At 27.4% G+C, this 17,806-nt stretch overlaps 3 protein-coding genes and 1 long non-coding RNA gene across 7 annotated transcripts; 2 read left to right on the plus strand and 2 right to left on the minus strand.

Annotated features, from left to right (window-relative positions):
* The first annotated feature begins 56 nt into the window (after nucleotides 1–56).
* Gale (UDP-galactose 4'-epimerase) lies at nucleotides 57–4,410 on the plus strand. Of its 3 annotated transcripts, none has more exons than XM_072893489.1 (7): nucleotides 57–562; nucleotides 1,024–1,169; nucleotides 1,450–1,568; nucleotides 1,658–1,948; nucleotides 2,009–2,189; nucleotides 2,383–2,667; nucleotides 2,916–4,410. In XM_072893489.1, the coding sequence occupies exons 2-7, from the start codon at nucleotides 1,040–1,042 to the stop codon at nucleotides 2,966–2,968; spliced, it is 1,059 nt and encodes a 352-aa protein (XP_072749590.1). In that variant the 5' UTR covers nucleotides 57–562; nucleotides 1,024–1,039; the 3' UTR covers nucleotides 2,969–4,410. The 3 variants fall into 3 exon arrangements, with proteins under 3 accessions (XP_072749590.1, XP_072749589.1, XP_072749588.1); XM_072893488.1 differs by lacking the exon at nucleotides 57–562 and adding an exon at nucleotides 574–680; XM_072893487.1 differs by lacking the exon at nucleotides 57–562 and having other exon boundaries at nucleotides 1,002–1,169.
* On the minus strand, nucleotides 4,072–5,512 carry LOC140666366 (protein phosphatase 1 regulatory subunit 42). The gene is made up of 5 exons (XM_072893490.1): nucleotides 5,316–5,512; nucleotides 4,841–5,146; nucleotides 4,476–4,710; nucleotides 4,285–4,407; nucleotides 4,072–4,226 (listed from the first exon to the last, which is right to left on the minus strand). Exons 1-5 carry the CDS (start codon nucleotides 5,454–5,456, stop codon nucleotides 4,072–4,074), a joined length of 960 nt encoding a protein of 319 aa, XP_072749591.1. The 5' UTR covers nucleotides 5,457–5,512.
* A 529-nt stretch (nucleotides 5,513–6,041) lies between these two features.
* On the plus strand, nucleotides 6,042–8,288 carry Pig-b (phosphatidylinositol glycan anchor biosynthesis class B). Of its 2 annotated transcripts, none has more exons than XM_072893044.1 (2): nucleotides 6,042–6,272; nucleotides 6,340–8,288. In XM_072893044.1, exon 2 carries the CDS (start codon nucleotides 6,472–6,474, stop codon nucleotides 7,942–7,944), a length of 1,473 nt encoding a protein of 490 aa, XP_072749145.1. In that variant the 5' UTR covers nucleotides 6,042–6,272; nucleotides 6,340–6,471; the 3' UTR covers nucleotides 7,945–8,288. The 2 variants fall into 2 exon arrangements, with proteins under 2 accessions (XP_072749145.1, XP_072749144.1); XM_072893043.1 differs by having other exon boundaries at nucleotides 6,361–8,288.
* Nucleotides 8,289–13,588: 5,300 nt separating this feature from the next.
* On the minus strand, nucleotides 13,589–17,705 carry LOC140666314 (uncharacterized). Its single transcript, XR_012046741.1, has 3 exons — nucleotides 17,617–17,705; nucleotides 16,122–16,486; nucleotides 13,589–14,152 (listed from the first exon to the last, which is right to left on the minus strand). It is a non-coding gene; the product is annotated as an uncharacterized lncRNA (long non-coding RNA).
* Nucleotides 17,706–17,806: the final 101 nt, after the last annotated feature.

Consider the following 17,806-nt stretch of genomic DNA (forward strand, 5'->3'; position numbering starts at 1 on the left):
ACCTACGTTGGTAAAAATGGGCGTTTGGTAGAAAGAGTCTCTTGGATTAAACTCCAATTAATTTATCGTAGATTAACTGTCAAAAAGATTAACGTCAAAATTAATACATTTTTGCATATATAATATAATGAAAATTTTGGAATTATTGTGTTGGTCATTATGCAAATTAATCAACGATTAAGTTAATTGGAGTTTGCTCAAAGTGACAGATGAGAGAAACGAGAAAAATTTACGTGACCTAAATATCTAGCTATCATCACGACAGTATGCCACACAAATTGCATCCGGTATGCTGTAGATGATAGAGTCCTAAGTCCTAAATAATATTATTTAGGACTCGAGTAGATGAAGGGAAGGTAAATTATGGGAATCGAGCAAAATTATCGGATTGACAAGCTTCGCGATCGGACTCATGACAGTGATTCTTCAGCATAAGACGATATCTTATTGCACTCGTCGATTGCAACGTATACTGATGATGATGTGTCAATATTATGTAACTCCATCGTGATATATATATATATATATATCTCGTCATCTATCATCTTTGTGTCGCGATAAGGTCAGTATATCCTCTATTATCACAGAGTAAACAAGAGTAAAGTTGCATGAATGTCCATTAAACTACATACTGGCTTTTACAAAACTTAAAAACAATTTTAACAGCTTGATTATATTCTGTAAATATAGTATACATATATATACATGTATATATATATATATTTTTATATCTAACTCATACAGCTCTTAAAAATATGTTTTTATAATATAAGAAAATTATTAATGTCAATTATATAATTTCTTTTTTATTACAGTAAATTTATTTTTATTATATTATAGCTTATTATGAAGAAGCATTGAATTTGATATTGTATATTAAATTTTATTGTACTTTTTTATAATTTTTGCAGAAATAAATACAAAGTTGTAAAAAGTTACAAGAACATAAAATATATAAAAATATTAGATTTATAAAATTTGTATATATTAGTTTATATATATTTGTATGCAAACTTATAACAGCATTGTGCACAAAATAATGGCAAGCAAATCTGAGAATGTTTTGGTGACGGGAGGTGCTGGGTATATTGGGTCTCATACAGTCTTGGAATTGTTACAAGCGGACTTTCAGGTGGTAGTAATCGATAACCTTAGCAATGCACATAAAGGTGAAGTATATAAAAAAAGACAATTGATAAAACAGTGATGTATATACATAACATATGCTTCAATCTATTGGGAATTAGATAATATATAAATAATTGCATTAAAACTATTTTCCACATATTTAATTTTAACATATTTTCTACCTCAGGAATGTACTAAAAAAATGAAAGTTTTAACAATTATTTCTAGTAACTTGTTCATGCGTATCTTTTTATACAATATATTTCTACATATGTATAAAAATTTTACAGATTTATCAAGTTATTTTCCTTCTATTTACAGAATTAAATTCTGAGAAACCAGAATGCCTCCTTAGAATAGAAAAATTGACAAATAAAAATGTTGTATTTATCAACTGTGACATCACAGATATTAATGATTTAAAAAATGTATTTCAGAAGGTAAGATATTTAGAAGATGTTTATTGACTTATAGCTGACATTTGACAGCATATGAGATTTTAACTAGAAATATTATAATTTCATTGCAGTACACTTTTCATAGTGTTATACATTTTGCTGCGTTGAAGGCAGTTAGTGAATCATGTCAAAAACCACTTGAGTACTATAAGATCAACGTCAGTGGAACGATAAATTTATTAGAAGTTATGCAAGAGAACAATGTAAAACATTTTATTTATTCAAGCAGTGCCACAGTTTATGGTGTACCTCAGCAACTTCCTTTAGTGGAAGATATGAAAACTGGCAATTGCACAAATCCTTATGGGAGGACAAAGTTTATGGTTGAAGAAATATTAAAGGATTTGTGTATATCAGACAAGGTACATATATTATTTTGTAATTCATTTTAATAAGAAGCATTACAGGAAAATTGCTTACAGGAATTTTCTGTTATATCTTTGAGATATTTTAATCCTGTTGGCGCACATTCGTCAGGTCAAATTGGGGAAAATCCTAATGGTATACCAAATAATTTAATGCCTTATATTGCTCAAGTCTCTGTCGGTAAAAGGGACATATTATATGTTTATGGTAATGACTATGATACACCTGATGGCACAGGTAAAAGTTTCACATATTTATTATTGAAGAAATTTGATCAGAAATAAATGTCTTTTAATAGAGAGAGAGAGAGAAATGTGTATAAAAGATACTATATGAAAGAGTATATATTATAGGGAAAAAAATATATATCGAAAAAAGACTAGTTTAAAGACAATTATAATAAAATCTTTTACCAATTACACATTTGCAGGTGTACGTGATTATATTCATATTATGGACTTAGCAATAGGACATGTGAAAGCCATAATTTATCAAAAAAATCATAATCTAAAAGGATTTAAGGCGATAAATCTTGGTACTGGTAAAGGCTACTCTGTGCTTGAAGTTATACATGCATTTGAAAAAGCATCTGGAAAGAAAATATCATACAAAATAGTTGAACGTAGACCAGGTGACATATCTACTAGTTATGCAGATGCTAGTATTGCTAATAAAGAACTGAATTGGGTTGCTACAAAAAATATGGATGACATGTGTAAGATATATAATAATTAGTATAATAAATTAGTAATAATGTAATGCTAGACTATGCATATATTTCCAATTCGTTTATAGTTTGTAAATAATGAAGATTCATCAAATTTGGCCAATTGGATATTATTTATGAATCACGAATACACACATAATCTGGCACTAACTTAATAGTTATATAAAACAGTTTTTGTATAGTTTTGTAAAATTTATTATAATGTTCTAAAATTAAAAGTATACTGATATTTTCAGGCTCAGATACATGGAAATGGCAACAAAATAATCCAAATGGTTATAAACAGTGATAAATATTAACCTATTATGTTTAAATAATTAAAGCTTGAAGATATTACCTTTCATATATTATCGGAAAGATGAATGTGTGTGAAATCACGGTGGTATATAGTTACCAAATATATTACCAAAGTTCAGACCAAAACATATATAAGAAAAATAATTATTTATCTTATATCTGCTATATTAAGTAAATTTGATAATGCAAGTTTAAACAGATTTATTAAGAAGGTAATATTTAAGAAGATAATTCAATATCTGGATAATTTTACTGAACAATTTAATATTTAATTATATGTACATTAAAATTAACTTTTATTATTGCATTACTGTGCCATTTTAAGTAATTACAGAGTGTAAAAATCATAACATTGCATTAATGTTGCATTTTATTGGACAAAACAATGTAAAACTTAATAAAAAAATTAAATTTTATATAATATGCATAATTTTTTTTTTCAATTTACGCATTTTCTGATATTGTAACTTTTATAAGAAATACAGGTTTAAATTTAGGTATGAAACATATATTCAAGAAACATTTTTACAAAAGAAATTTTTTCACATATAAAATATGCATTAAAGAACAATACTTTCTTGTATAACAAATTTTTTGATAGAGATAATCAGAATGAATCAAAATTGTAAATATTTATTTAGCAATCACAACTGAAAAGGGAGCAATTATGTTAGTTATTTTGAGTAAGTCGAACCTGTCATAAATAAAATTTAAAAAAAATAAAAATAAATAATGATATATATTTGTTATATATATAAATTAATTTACTTGTATATTGTACAGTGTATTACTTATATTTTTAGAAATTGATCATAGAGATAATATTTTGACATTTGAATGTTTTATTTCACTTACATAATTGTTTCTTAAATTATAAGGCCTCTTTTGGAACATCTGTTTCGTTGATTTGATTGACAAAAAGAAATATAGAAATAAGCTGTGATTTTTTTCATTGATGATATAAAAAAATGTATCTCCTTGCTTTTAGTTATATTACTGTACAATAGCCTAAATGTATGATCTTTAATATTTCTGATGCCAAATGCCTAATACTACATGCAAAAATATATTTATATTTTGTGTGTAAAAAGATAATCATTTCTGTCTTTTTTTTGCTGATTTCCAAGGCGGAAACACTTGTTGATTTCCTATTGATTCAGGAGTAATCATTAGAGATAATTGAGATCCAGGATTTTGAAAAATTGCTCTCGATATGGATCTTTTGAATGCTGGTGGCAAGTTCAGAGAACCTACAAATTTTCTGCCTACAATTACTGCTATCAAAATGAATGATTGCTTTTAACATACTTGTTATATCATTTGCCAACGGAGTTTTAATTGCCTTCTTCACGTGTCGATTATGTTTCTCCATTTTAAATTTTTTCATAAAATTTCGACAAGTTTCAGTCACAATTTTTCCATCAAGATTCACTATGCATAAAGTAAAATGATAATTATGTAATACACATAATAGCAAAAAGAAAATTTATGAAGTTTACCTAACAAAATGCTGTTAGCAATCAGATTTTCTCTATATCTGTAAGACTGAGTAACAGGGTTGCCTTGCAGATACAAATCTTTTAATAAAGGTAATGTACTTATTACTACAGTCAAATCATCCATATCATTCAAGAGATTATTTTTTGCTTCCAATGTATTTAATTCATGAAATCCTATTAAATTTCTGAAGGATGTAATTTTATTATCAGAAATATTAAGAACTTTTAGACACTTCTGCAAGAAAAAACATATAATTATATACATATGTTTGCTAAAGGATATAAAGTAATCTCCTATTATTTAACTAATCTTAAATAATTAAGATTAATCTTTAATTACAGATTGAAATTCAGATTACACTTACAGATAAAGCAAGAGCACTGCGAGGTTCAAAGCATAATGATTCACCGAATGGTATTTTTTGACTCTCAACATGCAATTCTTGTAGTTGTTTTGCATTTTCCAATCCTTCAATTATAATGATATTATTATGTCCTAGATAAAGCTTTTGAAGATTTTGTAGAGATTCCAAATTTTCTATTTTTATTATATTATTATGTTGTAAATATAAATGTGTCAAATTGCATGCAAAATTTAAATTCTTTATTTTTGATATATTATTATTCTGTAGATATATGACTTGCAAGCTTTTATGAATATTGAGGTCGCCCTATATAAATATAAAATTTTATCAAAAATGAATTACATTGTTCATTAAATCTCTCTCTCTCTCTCTCTCTCTCTCTCTCTCTCTCTCTCTCTCTCTCTCTCTCTCTCTCTCTCTCTCTCTCTGTCTCTCTCTCTCTCTCTCTCTCTCTCTCCCTCTCTTAATAACTCACAATACTGCTGATGAACATGTCATTCATATGTAAATGAGTTAATTTCTGCAACTCTTCCTTTTTTACTGTTTTACTGAGCGATTTACTACTCAATATTTGAGAATATTTTCTTTCTATAATATTTGTCGTTAATTTCACCATAATTGCAATAAAATTATGACAAGCGGTCAATCAGCGGTCTGTTATCGTCTATCGCAAAATTTTATCGATCAAACGTTAAGCGTATCGATGATATGGAAATGTATAAATGCAACAATTCTTTTTTTATTATATTATATATAATAATGGCAATAGATGTTTAGTATATAATAAATTAAAAGAGAATGTCAGTGGATTATTTATTATGAGATGAAAGAGGTGCAATATATATTAGTGTTTATGAAAATATTTGAAAAAATATCAAAATTGACAGAATTAAATTTAAGAAAACTGTAATTAAAAAATGTAATAAAATATAAAATAAAATAAAATAAAATAATAATATAAAATATTATTTACATGTAATTTAAATCTGTGCCACGTATCGCGCGTGCGCAAGGAAAGCCCATCACCTGTTTGACGTTTGACGTTTAGGCCGGGTCTACAATAGATGTAGTAAGCCTTAAGCCGTAAAAAATTAACCAATTACATTTGACTTTAGAGAAGAAATAATGAATATGATTGGTTCATTTCTTACGACTTAAGGCTTACTACAGCTATTGTAGACCCGGCTTTAACCTCGTTAGATCCACGGGTTAAATCATGTTAGGTTAAGTTTAATTTAAATTAACACTCACAATTGTACTCAATCATGGCAGTAAGTCTGAAAACCAAAAAAGCTGTAGACTTAGAAGAATTGCATTCAATCTTTAACCTGCTATTCATATAAAGCAGAAGAAGAACATCCTCTAATTTATCTTCAATAGATTTGTTCCTGAACAAATAGTCACATTATTGATATCTACGCAAATATATCCGGTAATGTGGATTTCTTTCTTTTAAGTATTTGTATTAAAAAATTACAATATTTATAAGATGCATTCAGGTTTCTTTTTTTTTGCACTAGATACTAGAACCTAAATTCTTGGCTCTTTTCCAAATTTCCCGAGATAAGAATTTAAAAGAAATACGTCTTTACTACAAATGACATGTACATATTCGGGATTAGTGGCTTAAAATGCATTTACCAAGAAGATATGGAATGCTGTCACTTTTGTTACTATGGCGGTTAACCTCTGTAATCATAGTGCAAACTGCTCACGTGCCAGATGAATACTGGCAATCACTGGAGGTGGCTCATTATTTGGCGTTCGATTATGGGTACCTGACATGGGAATGGACACTGATGATTCGCAGTTATATTTACCCATTTCTCATATCGATTCTGTATCGTGCACTCACCATACTTTCCTTAGACTTTGCAATACTATTAACTATATTGCCTCGTGTTTTTCAAGCTGTTCTCGCTGCTTATGGGGATTATAGATTTTATAAATGGACCAAAAGCAAGTGGATGTTATTTCTTCTGTGCTTGAATTGGTATTGGTACTATTGTGCTTCAAGAACACTGATAAATGCAGTAGAAACTGTCGGTACCACAATAGCATTATCAATATTCCCATGGAAAGACAACTATGTACAAAGTATAAAGTTTTTATGGATCGTGGGCTTTCTCTGCATGATAAGACCTACTGCTGCAATTATATGGCTTCCGTTATGCTTATATCATATTTGTTCAAGTGCGGAAAAGAAAATAATATTATTTGGTCGTTACGTAATAATATGTTTCTCTTGCTTTTTGATTTCTATATTAATAGATAGTTACTGTTATGGAAAATTTGTAATAACCCCTTGGAAGTTTTTCCAAGTGAATGTGCTTGGAAGTGTTGGAGACATTTATGGCAAAGAACATACATTATGGTATATCTTTGTCGGTTTACCTGTGATACTAGGACTGTATTACATCCCATTTTTGATTGCCATTTGGCGAATATTTAGACATTCCGTTTACTTTCATCGAGAATTAATTATGCTCATAGTAATCGGTTGGACGTTATTCGTCTACTCTTTGTTGCCTCACAAGGAATTTCGATTTATTTTACCGCTTTTACCGATGTTGATATATGTAAGTTCCGCTTGTACTTATCGCTTAAACGTTAAAATTACAACATTTGCTCGTAAAAGTATTTTAGCACTTTTAATATTGAGCAATGTCGTACCTGGATTTTATTTTTCCTTGATTCATCAACGTGGCACGTTAAATGTAATAGAGTTCTTACAGCATGAAATTCGTGTTAATCCTCCATCAACGAATGTGCTACTTTTAACTCCATGTCATGCTACGCCATTATATAGTTATTTACATGTAAATGCATCAGTAAAATTTCTTACCTGTGAACCTAATTTTGATAATTCTAATAATTATCTGGATGAAGCGGATCAATTTTTTGCGAGTCCAACATCTTGGCTCGATAATAATTACGTCAATAATAAAAATGCTGTAATACCGACTTATGTGATAATATTTGATAATGTTGTGAATAAAATAACTAACTTTTTAAGTAGATATAAATTAATCGCTAAGATATTTTATACACATTTTCCACAATCAAATTATGGAGAATATGTATTATTGTACAAACATGTGTAACATTTATTTATAAAAATGATATATATTTTATATAAATAAATGTGTGTAATAAAATAAATATGAATGTTTATTATTATTCAAATAAAAAACAAACAAGAAGAAAATAAAAAAAACTACTAATCTATGCCACGTGGAATTGTCAAATATCACGTGTAATGCTGTTGCGCAACCGGTTGCCTACGTCACAGGCGGTCCGAACGGAAGGACGCGTTGAAGGACATGGGTTTCTTAATAAAAATTAATTCTCTTGACGAAACCCAACACTTTCAGAAATTTGTTCCATGGATCCTAAAACATCCTATATATGAATAATATATTTTAAATTTAAATAGTCGATATATAACAAATACTATATCCACATATTCATGAATTTAAAATAATATTTAACTTAAAATGTTATTTATGTATATATTATAATAATAAAAATTTATATATATTTAAATACAATGTCATTATTACTTAGTCAAAGCTATTTAGATCAATTAATAATGAAACTAAAATATTTACTTAAAATTTTCTATTTTAATATTTATTTATTTTCCGCAGCACTAATGAAGGAACCATTTATATTATTAATTACATATTATATATAATTATCTCTCTCCTCTCTCCCTTTCTCTCTTTTGCAAAAAATATTTTGTCGCTAAAGGTCATTATTTCGACAGACATACATTAATAATAAAAAGTAATTTAGTATTCTAATGTGTTCCATTTATTAATTTTAATTTTGAAGTCGAAGATTATATTTTAGGATCATTATACATGATTATGCATTGTACTTGATTACATACTAATGCATACCTACGATATGCAAGCGATAAAATTATATATGTGTATATTTAAAAAAAATAATTGGTATCTTAAAAATATATTAAGAAAAATAACCTCGGAAAGGAAATTTTCTTTCTTGATTTATATTTGCCTTTCAAAATTATTCACATTATATTTAAAATATTTATTTATATTGTCAGAGAAATAAAAAGATAATTAGGCGTTCTGTTTCTGAACGAACACTCTGTATGCTACAAATTTTTTCGTCTTGCAAGTCTGTTTTTATTTCCTATGCGTATAAATAACAATTTTATACAGTTTCTTAAATAATTTAATTTTTAATTCTCTTTTATCTTCTAATAACCTTCTAATAAGATAGAGGAGTGTAATAAAAGAAAATAATGTTCTTATTATTGATGATAAAACTTTCAGTTTACCTGATAATTAATACTGATTAATATGAAATAGTCATAAAGTGGACAATACTTTTCGCTAAAAATAATTTACAGAGTTGGAAAAGAAAAATTAGAAGTAGGGCAAGCCCTCTGTTTGGAATAAATGGATACCGTTAGTAAATAGGACTTGAATCCCAGACTCCCGATGCGAGAATGATTACGATTCTAACGGTATTCGCGCATAACGGTATTAATCGTAACTAGAGAACCAAAACGCAATTATTGCCAAAAACTACGTTATAAATTTTTCTCCAATTTATTTCATTTTCAGCAGTAATATGTAAAAAAATGATAATATAAAATTTATCAAATATTTCAGTGTTCTTATTTAACTGATGTTAAAATAATATTAATTGAATTATATATGTGTATATATATATATATATATATATATATATATATATATATATATATATACATACATTTTATTGCATATATACAGATATTTATACGTGCAATATATATGTATGTATGTATATGTGTACATACATAAAATCTTACTAGAACGTTTTGTTAAGATTTAACATTAAAAGTTAAATTTATGGATAATCAATGAATTTGTTTTGATATTTTCTATATTTTTTTACAAAACAAAATTCTGTATTTTTATTTGAAAAGATAAAATTGGAATTTATATTTTATTTAAACGTGAGTGTTCTTTGAATTTTTATTATTTAAATTTGCTGCATTAGAAAGGCATTGATTTTTTGTTTACAAACTTTTTTTGTTAAACTATTGAAAATGATTAAAAAATCCTGATTAATATATAGATATAATATATTCTGTATATACACTATTAATTAATACATATATATGCTCTTAATTAATATAATATATACATATATATATATATATATATTTATTTATTTATTTATTTATTTATACGTATATATAATGTATGTTTTATATATAAATATGTTTGTTATAAAAATATTGAAAATTGATTTAATTCATTAAAATTTATTCTGGAAGGGATACATATTTTGATGTTGTCGATGTAAAAATTAAAATCAATATAATACCTTTTATTTTTATTAAAAGCTTACTCTACCAATTAAAAAAAAAACAAACAATAATAGATAAAAATAAAGTTAATATACTCTGAATAAACGAGTAACGGAAGAAAAATGAGATATTCAGGAAAATAGATGAGGGAAATATGAAAGGAGAGAAAAGAAAATTTTTCAGAGAGATCTAACGAAGATAATCGTTCGGAATCAATGAACAACGCATAAAAAAATGCAAGAGAGATAAGATGAGGTAACTCAGTGATCGAAGGTATGCTACGCGGTAAGACCGGGTGTAAATAGGGAATGGAGGAAAATATAAAGAAGGGATTGACTACATGGAGTCAACGTTCCAGACGGGTCAGTGACCACAATGTGTTTGCTCGCTCTCTCTCGATCACGGCCTCTCACAGCCCTCTTCTCTCTTCTGTCTTCGACGAGAGCCCGCTTCCTCGCGGTTCTGCTATTCGCTCGAGCGCGCCAGATATTCGTGAAACTGCGCTTTGCGCGCTTCTCTGTGGAATCCTTGACTTCCTTATGAAGTCTGCATATTTCTTTATCGTTCCTATAAAGCACGATGGTACAATCGAATTGTTTAATTCGTTTGCATAATATTTGAAATTGATACAATTGATTTATTAGCGCCTAACTTATTTTCCATATTTTTTTAATTTAAAAACATTAATATAGTAAACATAAAAAAATCACAAAAAAAAATTAATAAATAAAGAATCATTCTTTGCCCTACAGAAATAAATGTCAGAATTATTTCTTAGGTGTAATAAATAGTAAAAAATAGTAAAATAAAAATAGTATAGTAAAAAATTAAATCATTTTATTTAAGAAAAAATAGATGTATATTAATTATTGTAGAAATTTTGAATTATGTATGCGTACGTATTTCTTTTCTTTAAGGCCTCGGAGTTTTTACAGTTATAATATATTATGATGTCAGAAGTGACAAATTATATGAATTTTTTTTCTTATACTATGTTGGAATAAAATTATATACTCACGCGTTTAATAGTATGGATTGTTAAAATATCAAAGGTTTTTTTCTAAATTATTAAGTAGCTATAAATCTTTATCAACTGTCACATAAGATTAAATTTTATTATAAACAAGATATAAGAGAATAATTAAATATGTATCTGTATTTATTAATGCAAAATGATAGGGCAAATTTTCGGGCATATTTTACTAATCTATATAATAATATACTTATTGTTGAATAAATATATATATGATATATGTAAATATTAATATATTTGAATATTTTATAAGAAAAAAATGTGCATCATTTTTTACTTCTGAGGTCATAATTCGATATGTGTGACAGAGTGTTAATTAATTTATATTAAATACATAAAAATATTCCTTGATAAAAATAAACCGAAAAATCTTGAATTTTTTTGTAGTATGTAACAAAAAAAGAATTATCAATAAAATTCACTTATAATTACATACATGGTGCTACAGATATTAAACGGATATATATTCATAAACTGTACAACTATAGTAATTTGTGTGGCTATATATTCTCCCTCTCCCTTTCTCTGTCCCCCCCCTCACTCTCGATATATATTGACAAAATATTTTTCTTCCTTGTATAATTTTCTCTCACGTTTTGTAATCTTCTTTGTAAAATTTTTCTTGACTCAGATATTATGTGTGTGTTTTTTAGAATATATGTGTAAGAATTAATCTCGTGTGCTTAAAAAAAACTGTACTTGCACAAGGGATTTATTGTGGCGTTTCGAAAGTTATGACACAAGAACCACGTGAACGTTGCTTGAGAGAAAGTTCCTCGCAACGGTGAATCCGTTCTCCATCCTTTTACTAATCATAAAAGAATTCAAAGTGGATTTCTACTTCGTCGCGAAAAAACGCGAAGTTTTTGCATTATTCTCTTTTTACTTTATTCGAATTTATTGATACATATTATGCTGTATGTTTTAATTTAAAACGACACTTTTGTGAAATTGGGTTTTTCGAAAAATATGAAGACGAGAATATATAATATATTTCTATTGGACTCACACATTTGCATTAGTACTGTTGTAAAATACTGATATTTTGTCACGTTAATCAGCTTTTGCATTACGTGTTGTTATTAAAATGACAGCTCTAATATGACAAAAAGGCCAATGAAAAAAAAGCGCGATTTAATAAAATGCAAAAAAATTTAAAGTGATAGTGATACCGTAGTAATACTAATAATAATAATAATAATAACATAGTAATATATTCATATGCTGGTGGCGAGTAAGCCGCGGTTTACAGGTGGTACAGAGTCCGATATTATAAACTGGCTCTCCTCGACGATACTGGAATCCAGATAGACTTCGCTCTCTGAGATTTTAACACGCGTGCTTAAATGTTTCCATTTGTGAATTTATAAGATATATAAACGTATATAAAAATCTCTTTCTGTGATGAGGGCGATAAAACATCTATTTTTGTTGAATGTAAATAAATTAAAGATTTTTCAAATCACAACGTAAACTTATTACAAAAAATCAATTATAATTTGAAGTATAATGTCATTTTGATGAAACAAGACGTTTTTCTGCTACTTTAAAATTATTATTTCTCAGAAACACATTATTTAGGATTAAAGCGTGATTGTATCATTAATTCGTATCTCTTCAAGAAAAAAATGCACGTGAATCAAAAAAATCACGTATATAAAAAGCTATTTAAATATATGCAACAAATATAAATTTTTAAATATGTTAAACACAATCAATAAATTGTTAAACATTGTTTAAAAACAGTTATGAAATCAATACATCAATTATCCCCCAGTACTTATACATATGTTGTATGCTATCAATTCATAATTGATGCTGAATGCGAGTAAGATTTGATTCGCACAATATATATCTCACAGGATATATAATTTAAAAGAAAATTTCTCGTAAACTCTAAGTAGTATAAAGTAGCTTACTCATTAATAATTCAAAGAATAAACAATACTGTGAACGATTATTTTAAGGATCGCACACACAAACTTTGCTTACAATTAGTGTTAATCTTAACGCATTCTTTTTCTATGCTATCTATTATATATAGGTAAGTATAAAATTATAATTTGGAAAGCTAATTAAGCTTATATTAGTTTTAAAGATAGCATAGAAGACTTGTGATATTCCAGTCTAATTTACAATTGAGATTATTTAAATTTTATATTTTAATGTTGATTTATAAACTATAAACAAAGAATTATTTTCAAGAGAAATTATAGTCATATTTTGTAAATATTTCTGAATTTGCTAAGATATTTATAATACATCTTTGCAATCTGTTCAATCTAAGATTACAAAAAATATTTATAAATATTTATAAAATATTCAAATAATATTATTATAAATATTTCATATGTTTTATAAATATTGTGTGTTGTCTGGAATTATCAAAAATATATATTACTCAAGTGATATGATAAAGTGATGAGAAAAATAATAAAAAATATCTTATCAGAAATATTCAAAACTGTTTAAAAGAAAGCGAACTTTTGCAGAATAATTTCAAACAACTATTTTCGTAATTGCCTCGATCTTAATCATCTATTTTCAAATTAATTAATAATTGAATAAGAATAAATTCCCAAGCACAAAAGTTGTTGATTGATTCATTTGATTTTCGCACGGTCCAAGTATTTCACTGTGAGAGAGCATCTTTTTCTCGTCGGTCCATTGTAAAGACCATCACCACCGCTCGACGATGCACTTGCCTTCCCTTACGACTTGTTACGCACCGTCGGCTTCGACCAATCACAGTCGGCGTGTAACAGGTGTCCGGCCAATCTCATGCGGTCGACGCGACATTGTTGATCTTGCTTAAGAACTAATTGTAAGCACTCCACACTCCTCAGAATATTCTTATTTCGCATCCGTCGACAGCTGTCCCAACATTTTTCTCGCTCTTTTTCTTTCCAAGTATATCTCCCATTTCTCTTTTACATCTCTTTGTCTATTAAAAAGAAACGGAAATAAAGAAATGGAATAGTGTTAATCCTGTCGTCCTGTGCCTGTGTATTCCTCTCTATTCTTCTAATATAAATATTAATACAACACGTGTCTTACATATATAATAAATATCACGTGCTTTTGATATATTTATGACAATAAAATATCAAATTGAATAGATCGTATTAAAAATAAACTGTTTCGTCTTGTAATTTGATGTTTATCCTGCGCGACTATTTTAAACTTATTTTTAAATTTTAAGACAATGTTTCATGCGACGATGATCGGGAATGAAATACTTTAAGCAAACGCGCACTATCATGCAAGTGTGATTAAATATGCATGAATACATACAATCTGACTGTGTCATTGTTGACGGCCAAAATGTATAAAAAATGTAAATTTATTACAGCCATTATATATGATAATATTTTCTCTTTAAGTAAACACAAGTTGAAAAACATAAAAAAATAATATTATAGCATTGTGTTTTAGCAAAATTTACAATTGTATATCCTATCTAATAAAATTTACATCAATCTATCATTACGCTGTGCAAAGATCATTGCGATTACACAGTTAAAAAAAATAAAAAATTTTTCTTGAATACAAAACTATAGACATCATTTTGTATGTCATTTTTTTTCTATTGAATATTTTGATTTCCAAATTATTTCTCAAAATTATAACATAATAAAACAATTTAGAAATCAGAATCATATTAAATATTAAAAAGCTGGAAGATTAATTTTATTGTATTTTATTTTTTAAATTGTGTTATAAGCAAAAAAAACTGTCAATGATGAATAATTCAACAACTACTATATTCATTACAATTAATTATACAAGTACAAAAATTAGCGAAAAATGACCAACATAGTCGTGATATTTTACACAAATTTATCCGAAATTTTCCGCATTTTTTTTTATAATATTAATAGCATCGTTTCTTTTTGTGCCAATTTCTTTCGAGTATTTTCGATAAAGGCAAGTATTTAATCTTTGATTTGAGATTTTGTTGGAAGAATTTAATTTTATACGTGTACCGATGATACCGAAAAATTTGTCATTAAAATTAAGGTCGAGAATTTTCAGATGCATAATCACAGGAAGTCGCATAAATTCGATGACGTAGCTGCATAATTATTCGCGCAATGGTACCGAGTTTCGAAACAAGAGTACTTATAAAATAAAAGTTATGTCGATATTTAGTATATAAAATATTTTATTATATCAGAGAAAACAGAAAAAGGAAATAAAAGAATAGATATGCGAGTCAAACGATAATTATGAAAAATAATACTTTATATAATGCTATACATTCATAACGAAGTGTTTATATTGTGTTTATTTTTTATTAACAAACTCTGAAGAGAATTTTAAAATATCTATAAATCATATATATATTTTATCTTTCTGATTTATTTTTGCATGTTATATCAATATATTTTGCATATTATCTCATTTATATCAAATCTACTATCTCTGTCAATATTTAATGATTTAATGTATCGAGGTAAAAGCGCTCTGTCGCCATGTTAATCCAGCTTGCATAATCCATATTACGCGTTGCATTTCTTCGCGGCTATTGACATATGCTATTGACAGCTCTTAGATTGAATATCTTGTGTAAAAAGAAAATCAACAAAAATATCGGAGATATCGACGTCGCGAAATCTGAATAATTGGAGTAACAAATATCGTCGCATTCACATATCATAATGCAATTCTCAAATGGATGATATGAACTTTATTTTGTACAGATTATTATATATATTAAAAATCTATTATTTATTTAATTATTTACGAAAGATAGATAGATTTTAGGTCAAATAATGAAATCAATCATCAAATATATGGTGATGTAAATATATCATAAATTGTTTTTCTCCCTCGCGTTCCGTTTTCTTTCATCTATAAGTGAGCGTTTCATTACAGTATAAAATTCAGTTATATTTTGAGACTGTCCGCACCTTCTGTCACTTGGATTTGCCTTTCCCTTCGATCGCATGGACGTCTCTAGCCCCCCGGATCGCGTGTCATTTTCATCATTTGCCACACTTCATTTGTGAAAGAGCAAAATGGTTGACCGCTCGAAACTGACGAAACAGTTTGCATTTTTCGTCTCAAACTCTTGCTTTATCTTCTTTTATTCGGTGATCTTTTACACCATAATTTCTTTTTCAATTTTTTCTTCTTTTTCCATGTTTCTTTTTTGTTCGACATATCGGATTATCTTCTTCGTGTTCTCTTATTCTGCTCACTAGGCAAGCAAATACTCGACCCCGCTTTCTCGTTTCTTTCCAGGTGACCCAATTACAGTTTCAACTGAATTTTTCTGAACGATATTTAAAGCATAATATTAAGTTCCAAGCTTATCAGAAAATTTAAATATTTAAAGTACTTAGCTCAATAGATACATATATCGATACGAATGATCTATCTGTCCTGCTTTAAATTTATGTTTAACATAAAACTTATCAATATGTCAACGTATAGCATGCAATATATAGCTTTACATATATATATTTCTCTTTTATTCAAGTTGTTAATTAAATTCCTGAATATTATTATATCTTAGTTTATATTTATATTTATTACATCTTAATTTATCAAATATAATTTAGATTCTTTTATTAAATAATCTACTTTTTCGAAAAGAACTTTTCCATAATAAATATGCAACAAATTACAATAAACAGTTACAAAAATAATTACAAAATACAATTTTCTTCTCTTTCTTTAATAATTTAATTCTTAAATGTTTAATTTTTTATGCCTGTTATCAGTGCAAATTAAAAATCATTATTTTGATTTACGAGGAATAGATAAAACATAAGTAAAATAATGAAATAAGTAGATTATCAAATATATGATAATGATATAAATATATCATCAAGATTTATTACTTATTCTTGTTCCTTTCAGGTGATAAATCAGTTATAATTTAAATTATAATATAAAAAAGTAACAATTACAGATAAAGTATCGAAGTATGTTATGTAAAGAGGTGTTAAATAAAAACATCCAAAAACAGTATGCATAGCAATTACAATATAGTAAATATGCAGTAATAGATAGAGTAACTATTTTTAAATAAGTAATTAAAAAAGGAAAATAGAGAAACATTGAAAAAGTTACTTTCAACATTTTTTATGCACAGTAGAATTTTATATTTTACCACAGACTGATAAACAGCATATTTGAAAAATATATTTTATATATATTTTATTTGTATAAATTCGAAAATCGCTCAAGGATATACCTGTATCCTTCCTGATAAAACGTTAGGTCTTCGATTGCACATGTGAAAAGCAAGAGAGAAAGAGAGAGTCGAGCGCGCAACAGGTGTTTTCTTTTCTCTCTCTCTCTCTCTCTCTCTCTCTCTCTCTCTCTCTCTCTCTCTCTCTATCTCTATCTATCTATCTGTCTCTACTTCTTCCATTCTGCCTCTTTCTCTTTACATACCTGTATGCTATGCGTGAACGCAAAATATTTTCACGTTATTTACGTAAATTAAATTCCACTGGATATTAATTTGTTTTCGCTACATTTTTCCACTCGACAAGAACCTTCTTATATAGCACGTATGTAGACATATTTCTTTCTCCTTTTCCCCCCCGCCCCTCTTTTCGCCCCCCTCTTTCCGCAAGACGCC

The sequence above is a fragment of the Anoplolepis gracilipes genome, chromosome 5, assembly GCF_047496725.1.
Source record: "Anoplolepis gracilipes chromosome 5, ASM4749672v1, whole genome shotgun sequence".
Classification (NCBI taxonomy): domain Eukaryota; kingdom Metazoa; phylum Arthropoda; class Insecta; order Hymenoptera; family Formicidae; genus Anoplolepis; species Anoplolepis gracilipes.

Coding starts and splice junctions, on each gene's coding strand:
- LOC140666366 (XM_072893490.1), bottom strand. CDS start 5,456: ATGGTGAAATTAACGACAAATATTATAGAAAGAAAATATTCTCAAATA. Junction 5,147..5,315: donor ACATGTTCATCAGCAGTATT/GTGAGTTATTAA, acceptor ATATTTATATAG/GGCGACCTCAATATTCATAA. Junction 4,227..4,284: donor GTTGGCAAATGATATAACAA/GTATGTTAAAAG, acceptor GAAAATTTGTAG/GTTCTCTGAACTTGCCACCA.
- Pig-b (XM_072893044.1), top strand. CDS start 6,472: ATGCATTTACCAAGAAGATATGGAATGCTGTCACTTTTGTTACTATGG.
- Gale (XM_072893487.1), top strand. CDS start 1,007: ATGCAAACTTATAACAGCATTGTGCACAAAATAATGGCAAGCAAATCT. Junction 1,569..1,657: donor TAAAAAATGTATTTCAGAAG/GTAAGATATTTA, acceptor ATTTCATTGCAG/TACACTTTTCATAGTGTTAT. Junction 2,190..2,382: donor TGATACACCTGATGGCACAG/GTAAAAGTTTCA, acceptor ACACATTTGCAG/GTGTACGTGATTATATTCAT.